This window comes from Protopterus annectens, chromosome 5.part0 (assembly GCF_019279795.1).
Source record: "Protopterus annectens isolate FY-2018-M chromosome 5.part0, PAN1.0, whole genome shotgun sequence".
NCBI classification, from domain to species: domain Eukaryota; kingdom Metazoa; phylum Chordata; order Ceratodontiformes; family Protopteridae; genus Protopterus; species Protopterus annectens.
The window spans coordinates 1,127,370,529-1,127,380,488 of NC_056735.1; the positions used below are offsets into that span (position 1 = coordinate 1,127,370,529).

General features: G+C 39.7%; 1 protein-coding gene across 2 annotated transcripts in view; it reads left to right on the plus strand.

Annotated features, from left to right (window-relative positions):
- EIF5B (eukaryotic translation initiation factor 5B) overlaps positions 1-9,960 on the plus strand; it is a 3,606,765-nt gene that overhangs the window by 1,864,862 nt on the left and 1,731,943 nt on the right. For both annotated transcript variants that reach the window (XM_044070982.1, XM_044070983.1), the window contains 2 exons: positions 6,911-7,021; positions 7,114-7,181. In XM_044070982.1, coding sequence (XP_043926917.1) covers positions 6,911-7,021; positions 7,114-7,181 — 179 coding nt within the window. The remainder of the gene's footprint in view (positions 1-6,910; positions 7,022-7,113; positions 7,182-9,960) is intronic.

A 9,960-nucleotide genomic window follows, 5' to 3' on the forward strand; every position in this document is an offset into this window, starting at 1 on the left:
GTAAAACATACTATTCAAAAATTTGTTATTGGTATTAAGAGATTTCCTCTCCCAATCATTCACAACTAAATTAGCATAACTATTAGCCATGGGTATACCATTGGCTTACTCCCTAACATTATTATATACCGTATCTTGAAAAAGAAATGCATTATTACATAAAACCAACTCTGTTAAAGCACATACACTCTCTATTTCAATGGGGGAAAATTGCTTAAGAAGAAGTAATAAGCTCTTTAAAAAATTCAATGCCTGTTTCATTTGGTATAGACATGAATAAAGTATCAATGTCTAAAGTCACACAATAGCAATCAGTAATATTAACAGTAGACTAAGTATAAACGTGTTCTAAAAATTGTGAAGTGGTTTTAATGATCGTTGTAGAGTTAAGTAAAGCTTTCTTAAGTTTAAACTCAAATTTGGATAGGACTTCTGTAACCCATCCAGTGGCAAAGACAAAGGGGTACTAACAGATTTATGTATTTTGGGGTCCCATATATATAAAGGGATCTGTGAATCGGCAACATGAAAATGTGCAAAGGTTTTCAATGTTAACTGCCTATTGAGATGCATGTTGAAGGTACTACACTTAACATAGTAATTGTGAATTGCATAATTTCTGTCTGTCTTAACTCATAATAGTCAGTATTAAGTAACTCAAACATTTTTAAATCCTAATATTCAGCATCAAGAACAACAGTGCCCTAAACTTTATCTGCTGTTTTTATGACAATACCATTAGAAAGAGACTTAATAGCTTGTTGTTCTGTATTAATGTTATAAAATAATGTTTATTACTGGTAGTGCTTAGATAAATATTTATAACAGCTTCTGCAAGAGACATATTAATAGTGCATCTATAGATAGATTTGGCACCCAAAAATATTTTGCCAATTTTGTAAATATATTGTACTGATAAATTTCTTTTACATCTAGTTTACAAGTAAGGTATTTATTCTTAGGAGTCATGATACTTAAAATGCTAAAAATGTCTAAATGCTCGCAATGCAATGCTTTTTATATAGGAAAGATGAGTAGAAACATCTTAATGACATAAGCGAATTAGAAAGGAATGCAATGTACAGACATAATAAAAATACTGATGTGCCACTTATTTTTAACTTTTTAATACTACATAATATTTGAGAATATAAGCAATCATACTGAGATTTAAAAAAAGTAGGTACTATGATATAAAGCCCATCAGTTCTCAGGGCTTAATGAAAATTTTACTTTAAAATTAAAACCAACTCTGAAGGAAATTCATTGAAGACTTAAATAATTTATAATTTTCCAATATATATGTTTTGATAGAAACCAATTTCTCAAGTTTTATTGTTTATAGGTTCAGAGGTAGGTACTAGGCTATTGGTCCAAGGGCCTAAGTAAGCCTAGCCAATAAGGTTCCCTGGCTTACGCCACCCAAAAAAGTTATTTTCTTGTGCCCCTGTTGAGCAGAGCCACAGAAGTGATCCCGGGGTGTATTTCCTATTTCCCATCCACTCATCAAAATTTTTCTTGAAGAGTGGTAATGAGGAACTTTGCTTGACACAGATGGGTAGCTTGTCCCAGAGTATGGGAAGTCTCTGGGGCAGGAATCTGTCTCTCCAGCATGTCCTGTTTATTGTGGTGGCAAGGTTTAGGTCCCTAGAACATGTAGCTCGGAGGGATGGGGATTTCTTTAGGTGCAGCATGTCCAACAGCTCTGGGTTTGACATGACTTTATATGTTGGGCAGGGATCACCTCGGAGTAGGCGATATGCTACGGAGTAAACCTGGAGTTTTTTGAGACTCGGTGTAGGGCTTATGTTTGAGACCAGTAATCCTCTGTGAGGTGGTACTGTGCCTTTCCAGCTGCTGCAGATGTCTTGTGAGGTACAGTCTAAAAGGAGCATTGACTACTGTGGCGATGTGATTATCAAAGGAGAGAGTACTGTCCACTTGGGTCCCAAGTTCTCTTATCACACATTCGGCGTTAAGTAGACTGCTGCCTTTGTAGTAGTTCATGGGTACAGAGTTTTTACTAAAGGGGATGACAATGCAATTTTTGGCCTTGAGCTTGAGGCCATGGCTTTGACACCAGGCATCTGTCTGTGAGGCACTTCTGTCGGATGTCCGCATCATTTGGGGACTCGACTATGGCTCCTAGTTTGCAATCATCTGTGAACTTAGCCAAAGGCCTTCTGTGTTAGCCTGTACTTCAGAAAAATAGATACCAAGCAGGAGAGGTCCTAGGACTGAACCCTGTGGTACTCCACTTGTCACTGGTTTTAAGTCAAATGATTTGGAGTCTGCAACTTTTACAGTGTGGGTTCTGTCATTGAGCCAGTTGGCAACCCATCTTGTGACGTAAGGATTTATACCTAGCTTAGTGAGTTTATCTATAATTCCAGAATGGGAGATGGTGTCGAAAGCCTTGGAGAGGTCAAGATGGGCAGTGTGAGCCACCTTACCCTCGTCTGCAGCTTTGGTGACTGCTTCAAAGAAGTCGATCAGGTTCAGGAGGCATTATCTGCCTTTTACAAACCCGAACTGGGTGTGATCCAGAGTTTGGAGGTTACCAGTGTCTTTGAGTTCCATGATGCTACGTTCCATGGCCTTGCTGACCAGGCTCGTCAGGATAATAGGGTGATAGTTCCCAGGATCATTAGTGGCTCCCCATTTGTGGAGTGGAATACTGTTGCTGTGCGCCATTCAGTGGGCACAGATCCTGATGTCAGTCTATGATTGAACATGGTGCTTAGGTGGGGAACCAGTTTGTTCTGAAGTTCGTGTAAAACACAGCCTGGTATGTTGTCCGGTCCCATGGATGCTGTGTTTTTGGCTTTAGAGAGTGCAGCTTTTACCTACGTAATTGTGATTACAGGGACTTTGCATTCTTCCTGTATAGATATGGTCCGTTTAGGGTGTGAGGGGGTAAAGTTAGCACTGAACCTATCTGCCAGGATGTTGGCAATATCAGTTGGTTGTGTCATTTTCATGCTATTGTGCTGTAACTCAGTGCAGATCTGGTTGTTGCCATTGAGATTTCTGACATAGCTGTAGAATGCTTTGTGGTTGTCCTTAGAATCAGTGGTGATTTTGTTTTCGTAGCTAGCTTTGGAGTATCTTGTAAGGGATCTTAGCTTCTTACTGAGGCTGACCAGGGAGCTCCTTCACTCATGGGATTTTACTCTCTTTTGCAACAGTTTCTTCCTTCTGTTGTAGTTTGTTTATGGCAGGGGACCACCAGATTGGCTTCCTTTTTTTGGAGGATAGCGTCTTGGTTCTGTTCGGGATAGCATGATCCATGCACTCGTGTAAGTGCTTGTAGAGTGCATTTGTGTAGTATTCAGCAGTTGTAACTGTATTGTCCATCTGCAAGGGTGTCATGAAGTTTGTCACTTCTGTCTTAAGAAGCATGACATTGGCTTAGGAGAAATTTTTTGCCGTGGTTTCCTTAATGAGGGGTGGGGGTGAGATGTGGATATCTAGGGTGATTAGCTTATGGTCTGATCTGACCAGCGAGGAGTTGACTTCAGGTTTGGAGCACCAGTCACTCATGTTGGTAATAACTCGGTCTAGGATATTGTCGCCCCTGCTGGGGGTGTGGATAAGTTGATCCAGGGCATTGGAATTTATGAATCCCAGAAAGTGTTGAGCGAAGGAGTAGTTACATGAGTAATATTCCCAGTTAATGGTGGGGTAGTTGAAATCGCCCATTATTAGGTTGTTTGGTTGAACCCTAATATTTTCCAGTATATCAAGAAAAAGGTGGGGATCCTGGGGCAAGCTGGGGGATCTGTGGCAAGCTACAATTTGGATTGCAGTTTTGCCCAGAGTTAGTTGCACTTTGATAACCTCAGATGCATTATGCTGAGCAACTAGCCTGGAGGTGTGGATATCCTTAATGAATATGGACACACCTCTTCCTTTGGTGTTCCGGTCCAGGTTAGATGGCCAAAAAGTGTGGTATGAGTTATAGCCTGGTAATACAGGGGTGCACTCTGGAGCCTTGAACCAGGTCTCAGTCACTGCACAGATATCGATGTTCTCCATTTTAAGGAGTGCCTTGAGGGTTTTTATATTTTTATACTATCCTAAAATGCTTAATAAATGAGCAATTAAATTTGTGTCATATGACTTGAATTGTGGTATTTAAGAGAGTTCAGCTATGTTTTTAGATCATTTGCCTGAGGAAGGTGAACTTTTTTTGTGTTGCTAGCAGTGTTTAATAATCTTTCATTTATTGAGCTTTTTCGTGTTAGTTTTACATTTATTATATTTTTTCTCATTGTCTTTTTGTGAATCTGACTTTGCTATGTGGCAGGGCTTTGTTCTTTTTATTTTTAATGTTAATGGGCTGCATTGTATTATAATGGGAGTTTTGATGGAATTTTTTCCTAAGTGAGGGAATTACTGTAGCAGTAACAGACAAATGTGGGTGTGTTATATTGAATATTTACCCGTGGTTGGTTTGGTTTAATCAAGAAGGCGAAGCCCAAGTGATTAAACAAAGCCAGCTATGGGTAAATATTCAATATACCACATCATAGTCGGTTATTGCTATTATACAATGAAATTATTTGAGAAAAAAATACTTAATTTTCATAAATAATGTCTTTGTATAGTGCTGCCATGTTCTTCCCCATTGTTTCCTGATTGCAATCTTTGATTATGTACTGTGCATGCGTATGGGACTGGCGTTCCTAGGCTTACGCAGTATATCACTGGTTTAGTAAGCAAACAATGGAGAAAGGACAGTCTCTATTGCTGTTTTTTAAAAGAAAATTTATTTTCTTTGGTCTTGTACTTGCCTCTCAGTTTTTTATTTAAGAAAATGTGAATGTGTGCCCCTTATCTGAAGGGGAAAGAAGTCTGAAATTGAAATACCTGTCATTTTTTAGTGACAGTTCCTCTGTGATTTGTCAAAAAAAAAGGCACATTTTGAGGGACAAAGTCACTAAATGATGACACACATTTCAGTTTGAGTTTATTTCACTCAGACTAGTAAGTGTCTACCACATAATAGAAGAGAGTCTGGCCGTTAACTATTTTAGTGGTCAGACTTTTATTGTTATATTCTCAGTGATGTGAATTGATATCCATTTTCTGAAGTAAAACAAGTCTAAAAATATAATTACTGTCATTAAAGGCAAGTCACCTGTTTTTCCCAAAAGTTTTTAGGCTGGATTAACTGGGACACTGCTAAAAATTAGAGTCAGTCAGAGATGTCCCTGAAAGTCTGAGACATTTTAGAGGTGTTTGGATAGAGAGAATCATGGACGTTCAAACTGCTGACTGGGATCAACAATTAGTTTTAACCTGGATTTTCTCCTCTATTTAGTTTCCTATTGTTGGGTAACAAACCAAATGGAAAACTAAAATTACAAACAAAACTTGGTTAAAAGTAGCAACATGGCAGCTTGAGCAGCCTTTGGGGTTCCACCATTTAGTTTGAATTTAGAAATAATCTTTAAAATATTTTTACATGCGTGTGAAACAACCCTTAGTTTTTGTTAGTGTTCCTATGCTTAAAGGTACATGCAAACACTTAACTTTGTGTCTTGGCAGATGCTTTGCTCCTTTAAACATTAACTTTAAGTTGCATTAGAACTGTCACATTTCAACAAAGTTAGAGTAACAAGAAATTCTTCTGAGCCCAAATTCTTCCCTTGTAATGTTAGTTAGCTTTTGATGCATTTCAGTGTTTGCTGCGTTTGTTTTGCACATAAAATGTCAGAAAAACACTGGAAAATTTAAAGAATTTTTCAGCTGTTAACATGTTTATGAAAGAGTAGAGTTCAAAAAGGTCTGCTATTTGAAGTGTTTGAGGCTTTAGACTTTTTGCTGTTGCTGAGCCGCAGGTATTAAAAGAAACAAATACCTGTATAACCTGATTATGTGAGTGTGAACCTGCAAGCCACCAAAGCATGTGTAAGGTCACAGACTCCCTTAGTTTAGCAGCACGATTTACTGTTGGAAGTGCATAACTTTATACATGCTTTAATTTTGGTTGATTTCATTAATATGTCAGACTTGAAGCTGTTGACCCCCTCATGGTTTGCAGGTATTAGTTTTGAATTTGCATGTAGGCTTCTTATTGGCAAATACTCCATACTTTCAGTTCAGTTCCAAATGCTCACTTATAACTTAGTCACAGCAGTCACATTTCTGTTTGTATCTACAGAGGTGTGGCACTTTGTTGCGAGGTTATATGCAATCTTGCAAGTGATGTCCTGAAATTTTATGATTCCAGAAAAAGCATCTTCGAAATCCGTTCTAGGTAATGTATGTAAGACTTTCCTAATGCCTGTTTAAGCCTTCATAATGAATATCTTGTACATTGCTAACTGTGAGATGTAAAAGGTGAGCTTTCCTAGCCTTACAGGTATGTTGGCTGTGTCCTTATCCAGCTAATGAGTGGTATGCTAGGAGTTGTTAGCATAGCAGTGAACTTTTTCCAGAACAGAGCTTTCAGAAGTAGAACCTTGGAGGGTGGACTGTTGTGTTGAGAATTCTCTACCCTGTGTGCTTGCTACACCTCTCCCTTTTGGGACAGTTAACTAGAGCAGCTGCCACATACCAAATGTTCAACTTCCTTTTCTGTAGTGCCAGACAAGACTGTGAAATTTTTAAGGAGAAGAGTGGGAGAGCTCGTCCCATATAATGTATACCACCTAGTAAGGTACCCATGTATGTTAAGGAGATAAAATGTTAGGGAGACTGTTGGAAAGTTTGCTGTGTTGTAAGGACAGGAGAAATTGTGCACTTTTCCATATGTAGTGCTTTTGTGTACCTTGTACATTAGCATTTTTCTTGTGGATGTGATTCTAAAGAAGAGAATATTTAAATACTGTGTTGTTGAGGTATGGTACACAGTGGTCAGGATCCTTTGCTTTGTAACTTGTCTTTTTTTTCCCCTCCATAGTTGCGTCACACTCATGTCCAAGATGGTGAAGCTGGTGGAATCACTCAGCAGATTGGTGCTACAAATGTGCCTTTAGATGCAATTCACGAACAGACCAAAATGGTTAAAAATGTAAGCCACAGCTCTGTTTGCAGACCTTATTCTAGAGTCTGTATTAATACTGAATAGTTACACAGTTTGTAATTGTTTTTATTTCATTCTAGTTTGAGAAAGACAGCATAAAAATTCCAGGGATGTTGATCATTGATACACCAGGTCATGAGTCTTTCAGGTACTTACTTTATTTTTATTTGCTGTTTCAGTTTCAGAGGGCATACTTATATCCAGTTGATTTCCCTGTTTAGTTTTCCTTTTTACCCCGTTGTATGTTTTTTTTATTGGTAGTGTAGTGGTGAGATGGTTCAGCATATGTTTGCTACCTGTGAGTATTTTGTTAGCGTGTTTGCTCATCTTACATTCTTCATGTATGTTTCTCCTGCACATACTAGTGCTGCAGCTGCCGTGGTGTCTTTCCCACCTTCTCCCAGCACTGTTAAATGGATATGATCTGTAGGCTTGGGTACCCAACACCTTGTAATCCTCATGAAATGCATATAGGAGGACTGTTAACATTATCCTGACATGTAATTTGAGTAAGATTGCATCCCCAAAGACTATCTGTACTTTTACAGAAAGACCATTTCCTAGACAGTACTGAGTTGGCAAGACGTTTAAAACACAGCATTCCTTTTTGTTTGCTTGGACATTTACTTTATTCATTTTGCCTGCCACAAAACTGCTTCTGATTAAACTAACATTCAAAATTAGATGATTATTTGTACTTGCAGGTAAATGCATGGTACTGAGGAAATATGTCCACTTTATAGATTAGCTGCAGTAATGAAACTCTGCTACTGTAGAATTAAATTATAGGTTCATAGGTAGGTACTAGGCTATCTGCCCAAAGGCATTTATAAACCTAGCCAGAATGTGTTGGCTTTCGCTGCCCCCTTAGATTAGTTCCCTGTGCCTCTGTCCATCAGAGCCATTGAGGTGATTTCCGGGGTAAAACTTGTTTCTCATCCACTCGTCAGGGTTTCCCTTGAAGAGGATTAGCGAGGAGCTCTGTCTAATGTAGATTGGAATCTTGTTCCAAAGCATGGGAAGTCTCTGGGACAGGAATCTATCCCTCCAGCATGTCCTATTTATTGTTGTGGTGAGGTTTAGATCCCTAGAGCTTGTGGCTAGAAGGGATATGGTTTTCTCTAGGTGGAGCGATGTCCATCAGTTCTGGGTTGGACAAGGCTTTTATGTCAGGAAGAGATCCCCACTGAGGCGGTATGCAGCAGAGTACAGCTGGAGTTTCTTTATTCAAGCTGCATAGGGCATCTGTTTGAGGCCAGTGATCCTCTTGGTGATGTACTTCTGTGGTCTTTCCAGCTGTTGCAGGTGTCTGGTAAGGTACATCCCAAATGGGGCGTTGTACTCTGATAGATCTGATGAGTGATGCATAGAGGGGCACAATGCCCTCTTTTGATCTGGATGCAAACCCTTTTGTGATTAGGTGGGCCACATAGAAAGATTTATTTTCTAACTACTTTGGCAATGTGATTATCAAACGAGAGGTTATATAGTTGAGTCCCCAGATCCCTTATTACATCTTCCATGTTTCGGGGGCTACCACCTATGTGGTAGTTTGCGGGTACTTATTTTTTCCATAGGGGATAACTATGCACTTTTTGGCGTTTAGTCTGAGGCCATGGTTTTGACACCAGGTATCTGTCTCCGTGAGACCCTTTTGGAGGATGTCTGTGTCAGCCAGAGAGTCAGTTAAAGCCCCTAGTTTGCATTCGTCTGCGAATTTGGTCAGCCATAGTTCTCCTGTGCTGACTGAGCCCTGCGCAACGCAACTTGTAACTGGTTTAAAGTCAGACCTAGCTCTAGGGTTTTTTCCGTGACCCAGTTGGCAACTCATCTTGTGACGGTAGGTGGTTATGTTCAGGCTGGTGAGCTTGAATACCTGAATGGGGAATGGTGTTGATGGCCTTAGCGAGGTCTAGGTAGGCTGTGTAGACCACCTTTCCCTTGTCTATAGCTTTGGTAACGGTCTCAGAGAAGTTCACCAGGTTTAGGAGGCATGATCGGCCCTTAAAGCCGAACTGGGTAGGGTCCAGTGTTTGGAGGTTCCCAATGTCTCTGTTAATGAGATCCATGATGATGCACTTCATAGCCTTGCAGACCAAGCTAGTCAGGCTTATAGGGTGATAGTTCCTGGAGTCTGTTGTTGAGCGGAATAACCATTGCTGTGTGCCACTCTATGGGGACGTAGCCTGTGGAGAGGCTGAGTTTGAACAGTGTGCTTAGGTGAGGGGTTAGTTCATCTTTGAGCTCGTGTAGGACACAGCTTGGGACACAGTCCGGTCCCTTTGATGTGTTTTTGGCTTTGGAAAGGGCTGTTTTATCTTGACTGTCTGTGATTTCAGGGGCACTGCATTCCTCTGGTATGTTTATGGGCCCTTTTGGGGGTGAGAAGGGGGTGAAGTTTGCACTGAATCTATCTGCCAGGATGTTAGCGATATAAAATTGGTCAGTTTTAGTACTTCCTCAGCTTCTGGAATTGAATTCAAACAGTTATTCTCCATGTTCATTTTTGTTAAATGTCAGTTTTTTTTTTTTTTTCAAAAGTGAAAGCTGGACTCCTGTGAAGGGGTCCGATCCTGTCCTTTAACAGTACCACTTCCAGCTTTGTGTGAGAAATTCATGTAAAAGCAAATCTCCACAATGACCCAAGATTCAGTATACCAAATAATTTAACACTTTTATCTTTAAGAATTTTTTTTTCCAAATGTAGGCCTGTTAAAGTACAGTTAAGTACATCTCATTATATCCATATTAAAAGGAATGGACATACCTTCAAAGAACCAATGAAGCCTACCACAACAGTGCATTGAAATGCGTGTGTGTTGGATTGCCAGTTAAATTGTGTTCTAAAAGTGAGGTATTTTATATTAGTACAGTTGAGTCTTGGTGAATAGCCAACATTCAGTCTGACCTAGCATATTCCTTCAGAA